Source organism: Scyliorhinus torazame, chromosome 30, assembly GCF_047496885.1.
Source record: "Scyliorhinus torazame isolate Kashiwa2021f chromosome 30, sScyTor2.1, whole genome shotgun sequence".
Classification (NCBI taxonomy): Eukaryota; Metazoa; Chordata; class Chondrichthyes; order Carcharhiniformes; family Scyliorhinidae; genus Scyliorhinus; species Scyliorhinus torazame.
In genome coordinates, this window is record NC_092736.1 from 26111228 (window position 1) to 26134557 (window position 23330).

The 23330-nt window shown below is 48.8% G+C and overlaps 1 protein-coding gene across 3 annotated transcripts in view; it reads right to left on the reverse strand.

The window, feature by feature from the left end:
• Positions 1-3755: 3755 nt before the first annotated feature.
• gramd2aa (GRAM domain containing 2Aa) overlaps positions 3756-23330 on the reverse strand; it is a 76762-nt gene continuing 57187 nt past the window's right edge. The window contains exons 9-13 of one of the 3 annotated variants that reach the window (XM_072493021.1): positions 19431-19490; positions 16638-16797; positions 16115-16208; positions 13827-13934; positions 3756-11414 (exon numbers count right to left, since the gene is read on the reverse strand). In XM_072493021.1, the coding sequence (XP_072349122.1) occupies positions 11381-11414; positions 13827-13934; positions 16115-16208; positions 16638-16797; positions 19431-19490 (456 nt within the window). In that variant the 3' untranslated portion in view covers positions 3756-11380. Of the gene's footprint in view, positions 11620-13822; positions 13935-16114; positions 16209-16637; positions 16798-19430; positions 19491-23330 lie in introns of those variants that run through there. The other 2 variants (XM_072493022.1, XM_072493023.1) reach the window with 2 other exon arrangements.

The window sequence follows — 23330 nt, forward strand, 5'->3', positions numbered from 1 at the left end:
GCTTCACAGCTCCAGGGTCCCAGGTTCGATTCCCGGCTTGGGTCACTGTCTGTGCGGAGTCTGCACGTTCTCCCCGTGTCTGTGCGGGTTTCCTCCGGGTGCTCCGGTTTCCTCCAACAAGTCCTGAAAGACGTGCTGTTAGGTGAACTGGACATTCTGAATTCTCCCTCTGCGTACCCGAACAGGCGCCGGAATGTGGCGACTAGGGGATTTCCACAGTAACTTCATTGCAGTGTTAATGTAAGCCTACTTGTGACAATAATAAAGATTATTGTTAGAAATCCATGCAAATGACGGTTTTGCGTGGACTTTGATATCGCCGCCAGCGGGGGACTGGAGCATGGCGTTGGAATCGGCATGGGCACTAATCGCAACGTTTCCATTGCGCGCCATTCTCCGACCAGTCACAATTCGCGCTGCCGGCGACGAGAATTCAGGCTTGGTGTGGAGGGGTGAATGGGATTTATTAAATAATTATTTGGAGTTGATAATTAGCGAGTTAATATCCGATGTTTGAATTTGTTAGCTTCAATGAGGAAATGTGGAGGCAGTGGTTATTTACTAATTTATTAACTCAAAGTTAATTGGAAGCAAGTTAATAATTTACCATCTTCAATTTGAAAGAAAATTGCTCTCTCACCTCTCGTCAGCAGGTCATTGGGCAGGAGTGGCCATACTGTGTCTCTTTGATACTTAAAGTGAGGCCCATGAAACACATATAGGCTGAAATCCATTTCTGTGTCATCATTTCATATAAATTGTCTTACAAAACCCAAATCTACCTGCTTGTAGGGAACTCCAAGTCTCGACAGTCATTTTTAATTCATTTGTGTGGCATGGGTGTCGCTGGTATTAATTGCCCATCCCTAATTGTCCTTTAGAAGGTGGTGGTGAGCTGCCTTCTTGAACCATCGAATCCGTAGAGTGCAGAAGTAGGCCATTCGGCCCATCAAGTCTGCACCGACCCTCCGAAAGACTGGAAACGACAACAGCAAACCCAGCCCTGACGACCCTGCAAGGTCTGCCTTACAACACAGGACTAGATACATAGATACATAGAAGATAGGAGCAGGAGGAGGCCTTTTGGCCCTCCGAGCCTGCTCCGCCATTCATCACGATCATGACTGATCATCCAACTCAATAGCCTAATCCTGCTTTCTCCCCATAGCCTTTGATCCCATTCTCCCCAAGTGCTATATCCAGCCGCCTCTTGAATATATTCAAAGTTTTAGCATCAATTCAAAGTTTTAGCATCAAACTTGTGGCCAAATAGCATAAGCAGCAAGTGATAGACAGAGCTAAGCAATCCCACAACCAATGGATCAGATCTAAGCTCCGTAGTCCTGTCACATCCAGCCGTGAATAGTATTGGACTGGACAATTAAACAACTCACTGGAGGAGGAGGTGCCACAAATGATGGAGGAGCCCAGCGCATCTGTGCACAAGACAAGACTGAAGCTTTCACAATAATCTTCAGCCAGAAGTGCCGAGTGGATGATCCATCTCTTCCAGAGATGCCAGACTTCAACCAATGCGATTCACTACACGTGATATCAGGAAACGCCTGAAGGCACTGGATACTGCAAAGACTATGGGCCTTGACAATCTTCCGCCAATAGTCCTGAAGACTGGTGTTCCAAAACTTGCTGTGCCCTTAGCCACGCTGTTCCACAGGGCGGCACGATGGCACAGTGGTTAGATGTGCGGGTTAGGTGAATTGGCCAATGATAAATTGCCCTTAATGTCCAAATTGCCCTTGGTGTTGGGTGGAGGTGTTGAGTTTGGGTAGGGTGCTCTTTCCAAGAGCTGGTGCAGACTCAAAGGGCCGAATGGCCTCCTTCTGCACTGTAAATTCAATGATAATCTATGATTAATCTAGGACAAAGGTTCGGCACAACATCGTGGGCCGAAGGGCCTGTTCTGTGCTGTATTTTCTATGTTCTATGTTCTATGTTCTCACAGTTCCAGGAACCCGGGTTCAATTCCGGCCTCCGGTGACTGGCTGCGGAGTCTGCACGTTCTCCCCGTGTGTGCGTGGGTTTCCTCCGGGTGCTCCGGTTTCCTCCCACAGTCCAAAGATGTGCAGAGTAGGTGGATTGGCCATGCTAAATTGCCCCTTGGTATCCAAAGGTCAGGTTACTGGGTTAAGGGGATAGGGTGGGGGCTTGACCCTCGGTAGGCTACCCTTTCAGAGGGTCGGTGCAGACTCGATGGGCTGAATGGCCTCCTTCTGCATTGTAGTGATTCTAGCTACAGCCCTGGCATCTACCCGGCAATGTGGAAAATTGCCCAGGTATGTCCCGTACAGGAAAAGCAGGACAAATTCAGCCAGGCCAATTACTGTCCTATCAGTCTACTCTCCATCATCCGTAAAGTGATGGACGGGCTATCAGCAATAACCTGCTCACTGACATTCAAGGCGGAATGTTCTCAAGCGTTGTGCTGCTCACCAGCTGGGGGCGCCACAAGCTCGGTCTATCACTTGCTGCTTCTGCTGTTTGACACAAGTAGTCCTGTGTTGTAGCTTCACCAGGTTGACTCCTCATTTTTCAGTCTGCTGCTCCCAGCATGCTCTCCTACACCCTTCATTCAACCAGGGTTAATCTCCTGGCTTGGCGGTAACGGTAGAGTGGGGGATATGCCAGGCCAGGAGGTTGCAGATTGGGGTTGAGTACAATCCGCTGCTGATGGTCCACAGCGCCTTGTGGATACCCAGTCTTGAGTTGCTAGACCTGTTTCAAATCGATCTCATTCAGCACGGTGGTAGGGCCACACAACATGATGGGGGATATCCTCAATGTGAAGGTGGGTCTTCATCTCCACAAGGACCGTGTGGTGGTCACTCCTACCAATACTGTCATGGACAGATGCATCTGCAGCTGGCAGATGGCAGATGGGTGAGGACGCGGTCTAGTAGGTTTTCCCCTCTTGTTGGTTCCCTCACCACCTGTCGCAGTCCCAGTCTAGCAGCTCTGTCCTTTCGGACCCAGCCAGCTAGGTCTGTGGTGATGCTGCTGAGTCTTTCTTGGTGATGCACATTGCGTCCCCCATCCAGCGCATATTCTGCGTCCTTGCCACCCTCAGAGCTTCCTCCATGGAGGGGCACTGATTCATCAGCTGATGGTGGACGGTAATCAGCAGGATGTTTCATTTCATGTTTGACCTGATGTCATAAAGGTTCATGGGGTCCAGGGTCAATGTTGAGGGCTCCCAGGGTAACTCCCTCCCGACTGTATATCACTGTGCCGCCACCTCTGCTGGGTCTGTCCTGCCGGTGAGACAGGACATACCCAGGAATAGTGCTGGTGGTATCTGGGACATTGTCTGTAAGGTATGTTGAGGGGCAGCACGGTAGCACAGTGGTTAACACTGTTACTTCACAGTGGCAGGGTCCCAGGATCGATTCCTGGCTTGGGTCACTGTCTGTGCGGAGTCTGCACGTTCTCCCCGTGTCTGCGTGGGTTTCCTCCGGGTGCTCCGGTTTCTTCCCACAGTCCAAAGACATGCAGGTTAGGTGGATTGGCCATGATAAATTGCCCTTAGTGTCCAAAAAGGTTAGGAGGGGTTATTGGGTTACGGGGATAGGGTGGAAGTGAGGGCTTAAGTGAGTCGGTGCAGACTCGATGGGCCGAATGGCCTTCTTCTGCACTGTATGTTCTGTTCTATGTATGATTCCGTGAGTACGACTATGTCAAGCTTTTGCTCTCCCAATTATTCATGGCCATGAATAAAACAAAACATTGAGAAAATCACATTAACAAATAAATGTCACCTTTATTACATTTATTACACTGTGAAAAATGGCAACAAAAATAACAGGTAAAACATTCAGTGATCATCAAATTTGGCCATCTCCATGTTTCCAATGTTAGTGCTTAAAGAGCCCAAGTAATGAAACTGCCGCCCATCTATATTGCGGCCTATAAAATATGATCGTCAGAAATGTGTAACTAAAACCTGTTGTAACCATGCACCATAAATTGTGCAGTCGCATAGTCCACTATGTTTTCCCAATCCCACCTATCCAGCATTCACCATCCAATCATTAAACCCTGTCCATGAGAACTTCCGGTGCCGTTATGTCGGGAGGAAACATGCACAAGGTGGCTCCCGCTGGGATACTGTCTTTTAGTCTTTTCGCTGAGCTTCAGCCAGTATTTTCGTTTAAAACCAACTTGTTTAAAAGAATAAGGTGCCTACGTAGGTGAGATGCCGAGAAAGTCCAGGGGGAAAAAAAACCTGAAAGTAGAGGTTTGTTGACTGAATTAGAGGTTTCTCCGAACTCGTCGGTGGAGAAGATAGCGGAGGCGGCCTCTGTGACTCCAGCCAACCCCTGAGATGCTTCCTCGCACCTTAGCTTCGGAATTTGACAAACACTGGTGGGTTGTGTCATGGGACCTCTGCAGATTGATGGAAGAGGCCTTGGCTCCCATTCGTTTGGCGTTGGAGAGGACCAACAAAACGGTAAATGGGCACGGTGACAAGATACCTTTCGAGGTATAGCGACGGGATTGCCTCTCTGGACGCGGAGAGGTCTCTGATGTCCGATGCGAATGAAGGGTTGAAAGCCAAAGTGAATGATTTGGAGAATCGCAAAATATCCAAATTGTGGGGTTGCCAGAGGGGATCAAAGGCCCAGCTCCCATAGAGTATTTAGTGAAGGTGGTGGGGGAGGGGGGAGTCACGTGCCCTCCCAAGCTGGGCCGAGCCCACCAAACACTCCGACAGAAGCCCCGTCCCAACGAACCACCGCGGGCAGTAATCGTCAAATTTCACAGCTTCCAAGAAGGAGAGCCGATCACGGTGAAGGAGCATCGCGGCTACAAACGAGAAAGCCAGACCATCAGGGTGTGGGAGCAGAGCTGGCAAAGAAGCGGGCGGCGTTCAACGAGACCAAAGCCACTCTGTATAAAAGTGGAGTCCGGTTTGGGGTTGTGTATCCGGTGTGGCTAAGAGTGACATTTGAGGGGAAAGACAGAGGAGGCGGATTCCTTCATAAAGAAGCATGGGCTGGGCGTGGGTTAATTTGGGTTTTTGAGGTTTTGGGCTATTCGGGATGGGAATATTTTCATGTGGAATTGTTGTGAGTTCCTTGTTCATGTTTCCATTTTTCTGTTCTTGTTTAGGTTGAACTTGGGTAGGGGGCTTAATTTTATGTGGGTTTTTGGTCTATTTGTTCCAGCTATTGTGAAAATATATAGCTCCCATTTGGAGTACTGTTTGAAGTGTTTTTTTAATATTTTGTGTCTTTTTTCTGTCAGCATTTTTCTTGACCCTGGGCGGGAGCCGCCCTGCTAGCTGAAGAGTTGGCTAACGGCAGTGCTGCTGAGGAGTTGACAGCAGCTCATTATATTAGTTCTGTTTTAGATAGTGAGCTTTAGTGTTTTTCTTCTGATTGGGGTTAGGTTTATTAAATAGGTTTAGTGTTCTATGTTCGCCTTGCTCTGATTTCTATCTGCATATTTGGGTGTAGTAGTGTCCGAGGGTGGGGAAGAGGGGGCGTGGGGGCAGGATCAGTTTGCTGACGGTGGCTCTTTGTCTACTCTGGTTAGCGGGTTTGGCGGCCACCTTGGGTGGGCCTCGTTGCTGTACCTACTATGTAACTGTTGAATAATCCCTCTCGGCAGGAATGGTAGACTCCGGATCGAGGCGGGGGGGGGGGGGGGGGAGAGAAGAGTGGGAGGCCCCCAATTCGCTTGGCCACCTGGAATGTCAGGGGGTTGAATGGACCAGTGGAAGCTTTGAGGGTATTTGACCACCTGAAAAATGTAAATGCCAATGTGGTGTTTCTGCAGGAGACTCATTAACGGGTCTGAGGCGAGACAATGGGTGGGTGGGACCAGTTTTGCATTTTGGCTTTGATGGTGGGGCCCAAGTACAGCAATATTAATCAATAAAAAGGATTCAATGTTCTGCCGCCAAGATCTTGGCACGACCCCAGTGTACATCGTCCCAGGTCCAAATCGCCCACAGGGGCGGCAAAAGCATTGTTGGTTTCCAGAGACTAGGGGAGGGGAGGCAGATCCGTGGCATTTTTTGCACCCGGGTAATGAGTTTTTCTCCCCTGTCCACCAGGTACACTCGCGTATCGACTATTTTGTGGCGGAAAGGCCTCTCCTCCCTTTGCTGGAGGGGGCGGGTTACTCGGCGATTGTCTTTTCAGACCATGCCCCACATTTTGCTGATTTGGTCCCTCACACCATCCGCCAAGGAGATTGGAAATGGCACGTTTAGCCGACAAGAGATTCCGGGAACACATTTCCACCGCCATTGGGGAAAATATTACATTTAATAAAAGTGAGCGGATCAAAGGCTGGTGGACTCCATCATTGAGGTGGACCATCAGATCTCGCTTGCCCTTACCCCAGAGTTGTTGGTAAGTAGGAAAAATCTGCAGACACAATTTGAATTATCAGTGGATAAGGATGTGGGCCAGCTGCGACCTTCGAGGGGTGAACACAGGGAGAAGGCCTGTCGCCTCTTAGCTCAACAGCTGGGACAGCAGGTGGCTCCCCGGGAGATGGAGCAGAAATGGGACTCGAGTGGCAGCCTGCCTCAGGTCAATGTAGCTTTTGAAACGTTATTACGGCATCTCTATAGATCGGAGCCTCCCAGCGGAGAGTTCGGCCATGAAGGATTTTTTGGATGGGTATCCATCCCAGTGGTGGAGCCCTTTGGGCCCAAAGGAAATTCGGAAATACATTATTATATTATAATCTTTATTAGTGTCACAATGATGCACAATCAATTACTCGTGAGACAAGGAGAGTCATACTAATCGGCTTTAATCAGCTAGAACTGTACCCAGCAGCTTCGATACAGAAAGTGAAGGCTGCTGGGATGGCATTGGTTCTTATACCCTGCCTCTCAGGGCGGAGCTATGTACGTTGGCCAATGGTAGACTCCTAGGTCTAGCCAATGGGCATCCACCTCTCAGGTACTGCAATACCTGGTATTACCACACACAAGTAGACTTACATTAACACTGCAATGAGGTAACTGTGAAAAGCCCCTAGTCGCCACATTCCGGCGCCTGTTCGGGTACACGGAGGGGGAATTCTGAATGTCTAAATTACCTAACAGCACGTCTTTCAGGACTTGTGTGAGGAAACCGGAGCACCCGGAGGAAACTCCCGCACACACGGGGAGAACGTGCAGACTCCGCCCAGACAGTGACCCAAGCCGGGATTCGAACCTGGGACCTGGCGCTGTGAAGCAACAGAGCTAGGGTCGATGCAGACGGGCAAGGCCCTGATGGCTTTCCTATTGGGTTTTATAAGAAGTTTGCGGAACAATTGATCCCTCTAATTTTAGATATGTTCAACGACTCCTTGTCATGGGTTTGTTACATAGAACATATAGAACATAGAATGATACAGCGCAGTACAGGCCCACCTGTTACAAGCCTCTATTTCCCTGATCCTCAAGAAAGACAAGGGCTTTAAAGAACGTGGGTTGAATCGACCTATTTTGCTTTTAAATGCGGATGCTAAGTTACTTCCAAAAGTGTTGTTGCTGAAGTTAGAGCCCTGCCTCCCAGAGGTGATCACGGAAGACCAGACAGACTTCGTCAAGGACCAACAATTGTCAGCCAACATACGTCGTCTATTAAATGTTGTCCTCTGCCCCCCTCTTCATGAAATGAATGAAAATGAAAATCGCTTATTGTCACAAGTAGGCTTCAAATGAAGTTACTGTGAAAAGCCCCTAGTCGCCACATTCCGGCGCCTGTTCGGGGAGGCTGTTACGGGAATCGAACCGTGCTGCTGGCCTGCCTTGGTCTGCTTTCAAAGCCAGCGATTTAGCCCTGTGCTAAACAGCCCCTTCATTGCCCAAACCGGAGGTGGACACTGAAAAGGCTTTTGATTGGGTGGAGTGGCGACAACTCTGTGAGATTCTTGACAGCTTTAGATTTGGACAAACGTTCAATCCTGGATTTGTTTACTGTGCAGGGCCCCACTGCTAGTGTTCGCACCAATGCCTTAGTTTGGGGGGTTTTCCGCTGAATAGGGGTCTGAGGCAGGGATGTCCATTGTCTCTGCTCCGGTTTGCTTTGGCAATAGAGCCACTGCCATAGCGCTTGAATCTCCCATTAAGTTGTTCATACATCTTTGAAAATTGCCACTCAAGTGGATAGAGCTGTGAAGAAGGCCTATGGTGTGCTAGCGTTCATTAGCAGAGGGATTGAATTTAAGAGCCGTGAGGCGATGATGCAGCTGTACAAAACCTTGATAAGGCCACATTTGGAGGACTGTGTACAGTTCTGGTCGCCTCATTTTAGGAAGGATGTGGAAGCTTTGGAAAAGGTGCAAAGGAGATTTACCAGGCCTGGAATGGAGAGTAGGTCTTACGAGGAAAGGTTGAGGGTGCTAGGCCTTTTCTCATTAGAACGGAGAAGGATGAGGGGCGACTTGATAGAGGTTTATAAGATGATCAGGCGAATAGATAGAGTAGACAGTCAGAGACTTTTTCCCCAGGTTGAACAAACTATTACAAGGGGACATAAATTTAAGGTGAATGGTGGAAGATATAGGGTGGCTGTCAGAGGTAGGTTCTTTACCCAGAGAGTAGTGGAGGCATGGAATGCACTGCCTGTGGAAGTAGTTGAGTCGGAAACATTAGGGACCTTCAAGCAGCTATTGGATAGGTACATGGATTACGGTAGAATGATATAGTGTAGGTTAATTTGTTCTTAAGGGCAGCACGATAGCATTGTGGATAGCACAATTGCTTCACAGCTCCAGGGTCCCAGGTTCGATTCCGGCTTGGGTCACTGTCTGTGCGGAGTCTGCACATCCTCCCCGTGTGTGCGTGGGTTTCCTCCGGGTGCTCCGGTTTCCTCCCGCAGTCCAAAGGTGTGCAGGTTAGGTGGATTGGCCATGATAAATTGCCCTGAGTGTCCAAAATTGCCCTTAGTGTTGGGTGGGGTTGCTGGGTTGTGGGGACAGGGTGGAGGTGTGGACCTTGGGTAGGGTGCTCTTTCCAAGAGCCGATGCAGACTTGATGGGCCGAATGGCCTCCTTATGCACCGTAAATTCTATGATAATCTATGACTAATCTAGGACAAAGGTTCGGCTCAACATCGTGGGCCGAAGGGCCTGTTCTGTGCTGTATTTTTCTATGTTCTAAGTGGAGGGGGGTAACTCGTGGAGGGGTGGAGCAGAGGGTATCCTTGTACACAGATTGCCTGCTTCATTATATTACGGGCCCAGTATGGATGAGATAATGAAGCTGCTTGGGAGCTTTGGATCCTTCTATGGGTACAAGTTGAATTTGGATAAGAGCAAATACTTCCTGGTTAACCCCCTGGGAAGGGGAGCCCATATGAGAATGTTACCGTTTCTCCTGGCCAGATCTAGCTTTCATTATCTGGGAATCCGGCTGGCTCATGATTGGGCCTCGCTTCATAAATTAAATTATATTAGTCTGGTTAATGGGGTCAAGTCTGGCTTCCGGAAGCGGAATAACCTCTCCCGGTCCTTGGCGGGCAGGGTCCAGACTATTAAGATCAATGTGCTCCCGAGATTTTTATTTATTTTTCAATGTCTCTCCACTTTTCTCCCCAAGTCGAATCCGGAAGTGGAGTCCACCCTGAGAATCTAGAAGCAGTTCAGACAGCATTTTAAATTTAGTTCCATGTCTTTGCTGGTCCCTATCTGCAATAATCACTAGCAGGTTTGGACTCAACGTTTAGTTCATGGGAGGGGAAGAGTTAAGAGAGATTTGGGGTCTATTCGTGGAGGGAAGGTTTAATAATAATAATAACCTTTTATTGTCGCAAGTATGAAGTTACTGTGAAAAGCCCCTAGTCGCCACATTACTGCGCCTGTTCGGGGAGGCTGGTACGGGAATTGAACCCGCCCTGCTGGCCTTGCTCTGCATCACCAGCCAGCTGTCTAGCCCACTGAGCTAAACCAGCCCTTTGTGTAAAAGGTTTGCCTGTTTTAAGGAGCTGTTGGAAATATTTGGACTCCCTGGTTCCAATCTGAGGTAAAGGTGGAATGGGAGGGCGAATTGGGTCCTATTCTGGATGATGAGGTCCACGTCATCTTGCGCTAGGCCTAGTGTGACCCAGTCCAAGATGGCGCACCTTTACTCTGTGGGGGAGGACAGGTGTGAGCATTGTTCTTGGGGGCCGGCTAGCCAGACTCGTACGTTCAGGTCTTGTCCCAAGTTAGTAAGATTTGGGGTCTCTTTCTTTAGCACCATGGTCAGAGATAATTAATGTCGATCTGGAGCCATGTTCGCTGGTGGTCATTTTGGAGAAGGTCAAGTACACCATTAGGGGGTCGGCAGAAGGGTTCACCCTAAGATGGCAGCCATTCATTTGCTTTTTCAAAGAGCTTGTCGGCGTCAGTTGTTAAGGGGTTTAGTTTAATGTTGGGGTGTTAAGTTAATTTGTGCTTCTGATGGCTTGTTGTGCTTTTTGTCATTGTAACTTGAATTAATTGTTTTATATTATTTTGTTTACAATGAAAAAATTCACAAAAACATATTTCTTTTAAACCCCTGCCCATCATGCTCAGTGAATGTCCCATCATGGAGACTTCCCAATGTTCCTTACCATTCCTCCTCAATGTCCTCCTGCCTGTCTCTAGATGGTCCTTGTTGATTATCTCACACTCTGCAGCAAAGGTCCTTTTTCCATCTTTTTTTCCCTTCTGCTCAGTCTATATGGTTCCGCCATCCTGTCCAGGGCACCCCATGACATGTCAGCCAATACTTGCGGTCCTCTTATATAGTCGAATGCAGGGAGCTTCCTCTTTTTCCATCATTGGAAGGTTTAACAAGTATATCAAAATAAGATGCATCTTATTTTGACAGTCACAGAAGATGCTTCTCAAACGGAGTGTGCAATGTTATTCAATCGCCACTCGATAACTGGTGATTATAAATAAATTGAGGCAGTCTCTAGACGTGACTGAGTGTCGGTTCCAGGGACAACCAGATCAATGGCGGAAATCCGGTTTTGCCAAGTGCCGACCGGGGCGATGTGGAGGTGCCGGTGCTGCCTGTGGCACAGGCTGTTGGAAGAGTTCTGCCCGCCTGCAGGCCATGTTCTTCCACGTCGGGTCAAGTCGAGGTTTTTTCCCCCCATCAGCCATGCCCAGTGCTCTCAATGAGTGGGTCGAGAGGCGTCTTCGTTGTCAACAACTGTTCTCGCGCTCGCAACACTGCTTTGCAATTTCTGATAGATTCAAGGACAGATAAAGCTGCCGGCTCCACTGAGTTTGTGGTAGGATCGCAGAGGTACGCTCTGAAAATTTTTGTTCTTTTGAATGGGGTGCTGTCCCAGATTGCGATCGTCCTGAAATAAGGTTGTTGGATATTCAGTCCGAATAAAATCCTCGAACGACTTTGCGTAATCGCCGCCTCTAATCAAAGGTTTGATGTTGTACGTGATGTACATGTCCTGTAATGCAGCAAAAACTCTGTTAGACTCGGGCTCTTTGCTAACAGCAGCCAGGAAATTGATGGCGGTTTCGAGGTCCTCCTGTCTAGGGAACCTCAGAGAGAGCGATCTTGGAGTTTCAGTGGTTGCTGTGCTTTATACCGGGTCCACGCCACAGTCGACTGTGAGCGGACAGTTTCAATGAGCCCTCAAGGATGTGCTTTACCTGGAACATAATGAGAAGTAGAAGTGGGTACACCAGATGGTAGCCCAGCTGCCATTCGAAAGGTCACATGTGGCAAATTATATGTTTTATATATATATCGTTTATTCTAATAAATGAATGATAGATCAACTGACTCTCTGAACAATTATGTAAAATCAAATCCTCAACATTAATGTCCATAGAATCCTTACAGTTCAGAAAGAGGCCATTCGGCCCATCGAGTCTGCACTGACCCCTGAAAGAGCAATCTACATAAGACCAATCCCCTGCCCAACCGCCGTGACCCCACATCTTTGGACACTAAGGGACAATTTTAGCACGGCCAATCCACCTAACCCGCACATCTTTGGACAGTGGGAGGAAACCGGAGCACCCGGAAGGAAAACCACGTAGACACGGGGAGAACGTGCAGACTCCGCGCAGACGGTCAACCGAGGCCGGAATCAAACCCAGGTCCCTGGCGTTGTGAGGCAGCAGTGCTAACCACTTTGCCGCCCTGTTTTTTTGTTCATTCATGGAATGTGGGCATCGCTGGGCTGGGCCGGCATTTGTTGCCCATCACTAATTGCCCTTGAACTGAATGCATTGCTCGGCCATTTCAGAGGGGTTTAAGAGTCAGCCTTATTGCTGTGGGTCTGGAGTCACGTGGAGGCCAGACCGGGTAAGGACGGCAGATTTCCTTCCCTAAAGGACATCAGTGAACCAGATGGGTTTTTACGACAATCGACAATGGATTCATGGTCACCGTTAGACTTTTAATTCCAGATTGTTATTGAATTCAAATTTCACCATTGGCCGTGATGGGATTTGAACCTGGATCCCGGAAACATTGCGCTGGGTCTCTGGCTTACTGGTCCCAAAACTATCACGGACGAAGAACAAGGCCAGCAGGACGGGTTCAATTCCCGTACTGGCTGAGGTTATCCTTCTCAACCTTGCCCCTCCTTCTGTGCTCGGCAATATCATGATTCTAAGCTCTCAGTTCTGTGGAGCGTCTCCACTAATCTCCCCAGTCGCACGTCCATTCAGGAATATGGAAACAGACCCTTTGGACAGCCTCGAAACCATCGGAGGCACCACAGCCGGGAATGTTAGCACCAGGAGCATTGATGAGTCACTGGGAATCACGTACATTGTCCTACTCTTCCTATCGAGAGCAGGACCTCTACACTGGCAAACAGTGCGTAACTAAACCTCCCATCACTTCACCAGCATGTTTCAGCTTTTACTCCACACGTTTCTCTCACACTGAACCAGTTGAAGTGATTATTGCAGCAGGTCTATAATCTGACAATGAGTGCAATTGATTCACAGATGACTTGGGAGTTTTGTCCTTCATTGCTAGAGGGATGGAGTTTAAGATTAGGGAGGTTATGCTGCAATTGTATAAGGTGTTAGTGAGGCCACACCTGGAGTATCGTGTTCAGTTTTGGTCGCATTACCTGAGAAAGGACGTATTGGCGCTGGAGGGTGTACAGAGGAGATTCACTAGGTTAATCCCAGAGTTGAGGGGGTTGGATTACGAGGAGAGGTTGAGTAGACTGGGACTGTACTCGTTGGAATTTAAAAGGATGCGGGGGGGGGGATCTTATAGAAACATATAAAATTATGAAGGGAATAGATAGGATAGATGCGGGCAGGTTGTTTCCACTGGCGGGTGAAAGCAGAACTAGGGGGCATAGCCTCAAAGTAAGGGGTAGATTTAGGACTGATTTTAGGAGGAACTTCTTCACCCAAAGGAATTCCTTTCCCAGTGAAGCAGTTGAGGCTCCTTCATTGAATGTTTTCAAGATAAAGATAGATAGTTTTTTGAAGAATAAAGGGTTATGGTGTTCGGGCCGGAGAGTCCACAAAAGATCAGCCTTGATCTCATTGGGTGGAGGAGCAGGCTCGAGGGGCCAGATGGCCTAGTCCTGCTCCTAGTTCTTATGGACGGCAATGGGGGAGCCTCGAGGAATCCGGGGGTGTCGAACAAGATTTTCTGTCCATTCATTTTGAAATTACCCCTCCTACGGCTGATAATATGGCAAAGGGTATGAAACCAAAACTCCTGCCCGATTCTGGAGAGTGGCACCAGACGCACTTCCCATTGACCGAGAATGGCAATGGACCAGACCCACTTCTCACTGTCTGGAATGAGAGAGTCACCAGAACCATGAACTGAAGCAACATTTTTCTCTGGGTCAGATACCAGGCTCCGAGCTTACCTCTTGTGGGCTAGGGATTGAGAAGCTGCATCCAGCAGTCCCAGCTGCTGTTCCAGGGAGTAAACCCGGAATGTCATGTAGATCGAGGACGCCAACAGAATAATAACTCTAGGGAAACAAACATTCGCTGTTGGACGAATCCACAGAATTGAAATGACACACATTCACATTTCACCCAACCTCCCACACAGGAGTTTGACAATAACATCTTCCTTCCAACATAACGTTCAACAGTTTCTCAATCTCGGATAAACGTCTAGAACGTACTAAGGGGTAAAAGTTTGAATGTTTCAGGAAAGCACAGGCACATTGTCAATGATTTCCTGGCTGATTAAATCTTAAGATCTAAATATACTCTTCCTGTGTGAATGACTCCGTCCCCGTAACCAACCACACGCAGAGAAAAGCAAAACACGGCCAATCGGAAATAGAAACAGGAAATGCAGAAAATACTCAACAGGTCACAATCATTATCACCCATTACTGTCCACAAAACATGGGAGCCGTGGTTTGGATCGGAAACTGTCGACCTTTAATTCTTCAGCCCTACCCCCTCACTCCCCTCGTCCTGTCTCTGCCTGTTTAAAACCTGCCACATCTCTAACTTTCTCCCATTCTGATGAAATGTCATCAGCAACCACCCCCCCCCCCCCCCCCACCCCCCCCCGCCCACCTCATGAGTCCCATTGCTCATCTGTCGCCTGGATCCCTCGGCGATACTGAACCTCAAGTGGGTGCACTACCAGCAGCTGCCACCGCCTCCCCCAGTGGTGCTGCCGAGCACGGCACAGTTGCCAGCCTGTGATTGGCTGACAGTTCTTGGAGCCATCCACCGCTTCACAACGCTGGGTCTGTCAGTCAGGCATCAACTGCCTGCCAACCAAGGATCCCCCCACCCCAGAAGTCCACAAGCAACTGTAGCCATCTGGGACGGCCACTGACAAAGGATCCTGGGAAATATGGCCACCTGCAAAGGACCGTGGGAAATATGGTCAACCCAGGACTCAGACGCTCAGGGCTTATGTATATTGACAACTCAGATAACTAGACGCTATCGAAACCCGCAGCTACTTTGCCCAGAACAAAAGACCTGCATTCAGATAACAGATACAGAAACAGACTCATTGGCGCCACTCCCTTTGCTCAGGGAGCCCAAAAAGCCACGGTCAATGACCGCTCAGGACATGCCCTGCCATCAAGGCACCCACCCCTTTATTGGCCAAAATCGAAGGCAGTAATCGAAGCCTGTCGAATTATTGGGTCCAAAGCTAAGGACCGCCCCAAAGAGCGCGAAATCCCAGAGGGATAAAGAGAGACACTGCCCTGTGTTCAAGTTCAAGACCAACGATCACTACCAGATGGATGAGCCCAGCGGAAACAGAGCCACTTCCACCCAGCCACGCAAGATCCAGACAAAGGCCTTGTTCATCTGCATAGAGCCGGTTGCCCTGAAGTTAAGTATAGGTTAATGTAGTTGTTCGGTGTAGTTTAACTTGTAGTGTTTGGTGTTGCATGTCGAAGTAATCCTTGTGTGTAAATAAACCATCTTTGAACTTGAACTGACTAACTGGTTGTTTGGTCTGTGATCGATATCCGGTAAAGCCTTGTGGTGGTATCATTTGATACCTGGAGACTCTGAAAAGCAATATCATCATTAATAACTGCCATATCTAGTTAATTTGGCAACATTATTGGTGCCGATTGGTGGGATAGTATTCCACTCATCTAAAAGAGCATCATTATTAATTGGCAACATTACTCTGGTGCCGTTTGGCAACACAACCCAGACAGGGTTTCCTTTATGTGCTTCCCCCATGGTGGGTTTCCTGTGCCTCCTTGATCCTGAGGAAGGCCTGTAGTATATAGGTCTGGCACAGAACGGGTTAATATGGGACTGGGAACAGTTACCCACAGTTTGACCCAAAGAAACACATGACCCAAGTCTAGAGGGCAGTGTTGCGCTGGACAGAGATGTGTGTAGAGGCAAGCACGGAAGCTCCTAGCTTAGACCTTATACTGTAGATCTGTATATAATTACAAGTAGTTAAAGAATACAAGACTCAGAGCCTCCCCATGACACCTACTGAACTACACACATCTTACAACAAGATCCACTGCTGCCCGCTTAAGTGCCTGATTGACACTTACATCAGCGGGTCTTCCCATAGAAAGGGGGGCTGTCGCTGGCAACCCAGCTGGCAGACGAGATTCCCGTCGCCTCTGCTAAATACCGACCATAATCAACACAGGCGGGTCAGTAACAACAGGATGCAACGCCCAATACTTACATCACAATTAATATCCTGAGAATTCTGTATTCCACCTTCCCAATCCTCTCAACAGAATCCAATTCAAATATTTTTTCTTTTCTCACCACTCTTTCTAAAGAAAGGAAACAAAGATATTAAACACCGGTTTGATAGGGGAAGTAAGAGGTGGTGATCTTGCATAGTTTGTTAGTTTTAACACAAGACAGATCAAATCTCGAGGCCTCTACATTATTGTCTTCTGCGATCGTTCATTCAATCCGATTTGTTGAAATTATTCTCCAGTTATCGCCGAGTTACTTCACAAACGTTAATATAAAATAGTTTTAGGAATTATGCTTTCAAACACAGTTTACAGCTTGCTTCTATCGCCGGTATAGTTAAAGCTATTAAAGTTCAAAGTTACTCAGAGACTTTGGGAACCTGCTGTACAAATTAACACTTGTGTTAGTGTCCTCGTGCGCACAATGGAAAGACACGTCCGTCCCACACTCAACCACACCCACATCTAGGTACGAGCACCACAACCTAGACGGTCACTAACCTCGAAAGGTCTGACTGTTGTAGCTGGAGCTCTCTGCCTCTGGAGAACTTAGGCTGCTGGTGGAGTTCCCCAGCAGGGACTGATACTCGGTTTCTGGCAGTGAAGATGAGGAGCCGTTGGCTATTTTCCTCTTCCAGTCCATACGTAACCGATAGTTTTCCTGAGAAACAGTGGAGAACTCAATGTCACCCAGTGCGCATTCAGGACCCTGACCTTCCTGATGCTTGCCATTTTAACCAAAGACCCTGCGCCCATGCCCACATGTCTGTTCTTGGCCTGCTGCAATGTTCCAGTGAAGCTCAACGCAAACTGGAGGAACAACATCTCATCTTCCGGTTAGGCACGCTACAGCCTTCCGGTCTCAACATCGAATTCAACAACTTCAGAAGATCAGCTCGACCCATTTGTTTTCATTTCATTTTAACTGTCTTTTACCATTTCTTTCTTTCTTAATATATATTTAATTGCCCCCCCCCAATCTTTTCCACCTTTTCTTCACCTTTCTCCTCGTTGCTTCCCCCTTCCCCTCCCCCCACATCTACAGTTCATCCTCTGATGTTAGTTTCCCTGCTGTTTGACCTGACACAACTTTTGTCCTCTCTGGGGACTGCCATTAGCACTCTGTCCCCTTGGTTTCTGTGGCCATTAGCACTCTGTCCCCTTGGTTTCTGTGGCCATTAGCACTCTGTCCCCTTGGTTTCTGTGGCCATTAGCACCCGGTTTCCCTGGGTTTCTGTGGCTATGACTCATCTTTCATTCTCACTCCACAGTATAAATATTTCCCACTTTCTCTGTCTGTTAGCTTTGACAAAGAGTCACCGGACTCGAAACGTTCGCTCTTTTCTCTCCCTACAGATGCTGCCAGACCTGCTGAGATTTTCCAGCATTTTCTCTTTCGTTTCACTTAAACCACATACTCTGCACTGCGGTGGGGGGGCCCTTAGTGTCCAAAGACATGCAGGTTAGGTAGGGTTATTGGTTTACAGGGATAGGGCAGGGGAGTGGGCCTAGGTAGGGTGCTCTTTCAGAGGGTCGGTGCAGACCCAATGGGTCGAATGGCCTCCTGTAGGGATTCTATGAATACTTTCTATGTGTGTAACAGGTATTATTCACGGTGTTGTCTGCTCCATGCTTCCAGCTCAGTGGTGGACAACCTGTGCCTGGGGCCTACATACCACCCATCTGGGTTCTGAGTGCAACCCACGAGACAGAATCCTGCCTGTTGAACACATGCAGGGTTGTCACATTCAGCTGATTCCTTTCTGTGTAGTTTTTTTCCTACCGGTGTGACTGAGGTGATTGTCACATGAAGCGAGGACAAGCAAAATGAGCTGCGCACTGTTTTTATTTAAAATTCATTTACGGGATGTGGACGTCGCTCGTTAGGCCGGCATTTATTGCCCATCTCTAGTTGTCCTTCAGGAGGTAATGGTGAGATGCCTTCTTGAACCGCTGCAGTCCCTGAGGTGTAGGTACACCCACTGTGCTGTTAGGGAGGGAGCTCCAGGATGTTGCCCCAGCGACAGTGAAGGAGCGGCGATATATTTCCAAGTCAGGGTGGTGAGTGATATGGGGGGGAACTTGCAGGTGGTGGGGTCCCCAGGTACCTGCTGCTCTTGTCCTTCTAGATGGTAGTGGTCGTGGGTTTGATAGATGCTGCCTAAGGAGCCTTGGTGAGTTACTGCAGTGCATCTTGTAGATGGTACACACGGCTGCTACTGTTTGTCAGTGGTGGAGGGTTTGAATGTTTGTGGAAGGGGGAGCAATCAAGCGGGGCTGCTTTGTCCTAGATGGTGTCAAACTTCTTAAGTGTTGTTGGAGCTGCACTCATCCAGGCAACTGGAGAGTATTCCATCACAATCCTGACTTGTACCTTGTAGATGGTGGACAGGCTTTGGGAGGGTCAGTAGGTGAGTTATTTGCCGTAGGATTCCTAGCCTTTGACCTGCTCTGGTAGCCACAGTATTAATCTGGCTAGTCTAGTTCAGTTTCTGATCAATGGTAACCCTCAGGATGTTGATTATGAGGGGGATTCAGCGATGGTAACGCCATTGAATGCCAAGGGGCGATGGTTAGATTCTCTCTTGTTAGAGATGGTCATTGGCTGGCACTTGTGTGGCGTGAATGTAACTTGCCATTTGTCAGCCCAAGCCTGGATATTGTCCAGTTCTTGCTGCATTTGGACATGGACTGCTTCATTATCTGAGGAGTCATGAATGGTGCTGAACATTGTGCGGACATCAGCGATCATCCCCACTTCTGACCTTATGATGGAAGGGAGGTCTTTGACTGTGAGAGCTGTGCACCCCTTTGCGGCGATGTTTACCAATTGAAGTTATTGATAGTGCTATTAATATATAAATGATTACACATTTTCTATCATTCGTTATGAAATATTCCACATGTCTTAAATGTATTTAATCTTATTAATGGGGTCATGGTTAGTGAACAAGCCCCATTTCAATCTTGTGGCCCACTGAGATGAAGGTGGGCCACGTACGCACCCCCTCACTAGCCCAGGTTGCCCATCACTGTTTTAGATCTTTCTACAGTTTTGTTGACTTTCCTCCGAGTCCACACCCAGGCTTAACCCATCAAGCATAGTGAGCATCAGTAGTAAACAGGCTCACATAATCAACACACAGAGCTATGGCACAATACAGTGAGGGTGCTGTCACGGTTGAGAGTCAGCACCAACATTCCAGCTTGGTGCATCCTTGGGAATAGAAGAGAAAATGGAGGGAAACAAGTTAAGAATGTAGAAAAATCTTGAACTAATGGGAAACAACTTACCAAGGGTAGGGAATCACATGTATCCGGGCACGGGCTCACACTCAAACTCTTCTTACTGTCCTGTAGGGACAAGAAATGACACAGTTAGCGCAAGAGGCAAGAACGACCACACTAACCACTGAGGTTAACCTGCGGCTGAAGCTCAGGTCCGGGACGTTGACAACTTTCTCATGTTTGTTTGTTTTTTGAAAAAAGATCAGGTTGTGCCCAGCAAACAATCCAAACCTGCAGCGTTAGCCGTGGATCAGTCACGGAGTTCAGGATTCAGGTATCATTCTAAGGTTCGGGTACAGGCACCGATGTTCCAGTGCAGCACTGAGGGGGGTGTCATCTGTCGGAGATCCCGTCTACCTACTCAGGTTGATGTAACAGGCCCCATGGCCACTATTTTGAAGAATACATGTATCGACATCATGAGAACAGAGATTATTTGGTCATTATCACATTGCAGTTTGTGGGATCTTTCGGTGCACAGTTTGGCTGCTGCGTTTCCTACGTTCCAACAGCGACTACACTTTAAAAGTTCTTCATGGACTATAAAGCGCTTTGAGATGACCACTGATTGTGAAAAGAGCCATATCAGGAATAGGCCAGTAGGTGTCACTATTCTCAAATGTTTCTGATAAAAGGGACACCTACGAACCCGCTGTGTTACTGAACGCATGGGGCGGACTGGGCAGAGGGCAGGCTGTGTACTCTTACGGCGAGATTTTCCAGGCCTACCCATTGGCAGGATCTTCCGGTCCTGCCGATGGGTCTTCCGGTCCTGCCGATGGGTCTTCCGGTCCTGCCGAAGGGTCTTCCGGTCCTGCCGAAGGGTCTTCCGGTCCGGCCGATGGGTCTTCCGGTCCGGCCGATGGGTCTTCCGGTCCGGCCGATGGGTCTTCCGGTCCGGCCGATGGATCTTCCGGTCCGGCCGATGGATCTTCCGGTCCGGCCGATGGATCTTCCGGTCCGGCCGATGGGTCTTCCGGTCCGGCCGATGGATCTTCCGGTCCGGCCGATGGGTCTTCCGGTCCGGCCGATGGGTCTTCCGATCCGGCCGATGGATCTTCCGGTCCGGCCGATGCCCCCTCTCCCCCCCCCCCCCCACCTCTTTACGGCGGGCTCCCCGGTAGTGGAGGGTGTGGGCCACAGACAGACCTATAGATATCGGGGGGCTGGAAGATCCCTTCACCGGCCAATGACAGGCCACCAACACCGTGGGAAAACACATCACCGGGGTGGGGGTTGGAGGGTCCCGCCAGTTGGTTGCTCGTTGCCGTTGATAAGTTTACTAATTTACAATATGGAAAATGCAACAGTGTAAGTGTCAATTCTAGAGGAAAAAGAAGTCGGCAATTTGCTGCCTTATCGATCTCAATGTGACTGAGCAGGTATGCCGCTCGGGGTTCTTGGACCACGATATGGAGCTCTGCCAAAGCAGCAGTCCCCTTGGTGCCATTACCTGACAGAGCAAGTTATTGAGTTAACGGTACGCGTCCCTCCCTGGCCCAGTCACATCATCGTACAGACATTCGCCGGGTTAACAAAGTGAATCAAAGGGCAGCGATTCTCAACCCCCCCCCCCCCCCACGCACAGACCAATTAGACAGGACAAAAACCCCGCGTACATCGCCCATCAGTTCTACATGACCAGATTTCCTTTGTCATCGAAAAAAAAAAACACCATAGCGGGGTTAATGGGTACTTCCGGAAACTAAATGTTTTGCTGCTTTTCGCTACAAAATGTAATAGATTTATCTGCATCTCATAGAATCATAGAATTTACAGTGCAGAGGGAGGCCATTCGGCCCATTGAGTCTGCAGCGGCCCTTGTAAAAAGTACCCTATTTAAGCCCACACCTCCACCCTATCCCTGTGCCCCAGTAACCCCACCTAACCTTTTTTGACACTAAGGGGCAATTTCTCATGGCCAATCCACCTAACCTGCACATCTTTGGACTGTGGGAGGAAACCGGAGCACCCGGAGGAAACCCACGCAGACACGGGGAGAACGTGCAGACTCCGCACGGACAGTGACCCAAGCCGGAATCGAACCTGGGACCCTGGAGCTGTGAAGCAACAGTGCTAACCACTGTGCCACCGTGCCGCCCTATGAAAAATCATAAGTAAATGATTAAGCCCTGCCAGAAGCAAAAGTGTGGGCATTTTGTACTGTAAACATTCTTAGGCAGTTCCTCGAGCCCGAGGATGTCTTGCCTACACTCCGGTTTGCTGGGCTCTGAGATGACCGTTAAGTCCTAAGTGTGATCTGTCGGCTCCGCCACGTGTGGGACAGGCGGCAAAGAACAAAGAAAAGTACAGCACGGGAACAGGCCCTTCGGCCCTCCAAGCCCGTGCCGACCATGCTGCCCGACTAAACTACAAACTTTTACACTTCCTGGGTCCGTATCCTTCTATTCCCATCCTATTCATGTATTTGTCAAGATGCCCCTTAAATGTCATAAATGTCCCTATCGTCCCTGCTTCCACCACCTCCTCCGGGAGCGAGTTCCAGGCACCCACTACCCTCTGTGTAAAAAACTTAACTCGTACATCTCCTCTAAACCTTGCCCCTCGCACCTTAAACTTATGCCCCCTACTAATAGACCCCTCTACCCTGGGAAAAAGCCTCTGACTATCCACTCTGTCTATGCCCCTCATAATTTTATAGACCTCTATCAGGTCGCCCCTCAACCTCCGTCGTTCCAGTGAGAATAAACCGAGTTTATTCAACCGCTCCTCATAGCTAATGCCCCCCATACCAGGCAACATCCTGGTAAATCTCTTTTGCACCCTCTCTAAAGCCTCCACATCCTTCTCATAGATTATCATAGAATTTACAGAGCAGAAGGAGGCCATTCGGCACATCGAGTCTGCACCGGCTCTTGGAAAGAGCACCCTACCCAAGGTCAACACCGCCACCCTATCCCCATAACCCAGTAACCCCACCCAACACTAAGGGCAATTTTGGACACTAAGGGCAATTTATCATGGCCAATACACCTAACCTGCACATCTTTGGACTGTGGGAGGAAACTGGAGCACCCGGAGGAAACCCACGCACACACGGGGAGGATGTGCAGACTCCGCACAGACAGTGACCCAAGCCAGAATCGAACCTGGGACCCTGGAGCTGTGAAGCAATTGTGCTATCCACAAGGCTACCATTCTGGTAGTGTGGTGACCAGAATTGAACACTAAAGTGTGGCCTAACTAAGGTTCGATACAGCTGCAACATGACTTGCCCATCCTTATACTTAATGCACCGGCCAATGAAGGCAAGCATGCCGTATGCCTTCTTGACTACCTTCTCCACCTGTGTTGCCCCTTTCAGTGACCTGTGGACCTGTACACCTAGATCTCTCTGACTGTCAATACTCTTGAGGGTTCTACCATTCACTGTATATTCCCTACCTGCATTAGACCTTCCAAAATGCATTACCTCACATTTGTCCGGATTAAACTCCATCTGCCATCTCTCCGCCCAAGTCTCCAAGCAATCTAAATCCTGCTGTATCCTCTGACAGTCCTCATCGCTATCCGCAATTCCACCAACCTTTGTGCCGTCTGCAAACTTACTAATCAGATAAGTGACATTTTCCTCAAATCATTTATATATACTACGAACAGCAAATTTGTAGGCGTCCCAGGGGTGGGGTAGACGGTGTGTTAGGAGGTTTCTGTTATCCCTCTGATCTCTCCACTTCACCCCTGCACGATGCTGACCAAGTCCCTCAATGTGTCTTCCCAGGTATACCATGTCCACTTTGATTGGTCACCAGTCAGGGGCTCCTAACAGGCGACAGAGATGTCGGAATCCCTTTGGTGAGGCATCTCCTCAAGGGTTTCCGTTGTCCTCCTGAAAATCTTCCCCCAATCCCCGCACCCCCCCCCCCCCCAAATTCAAAAATTAAC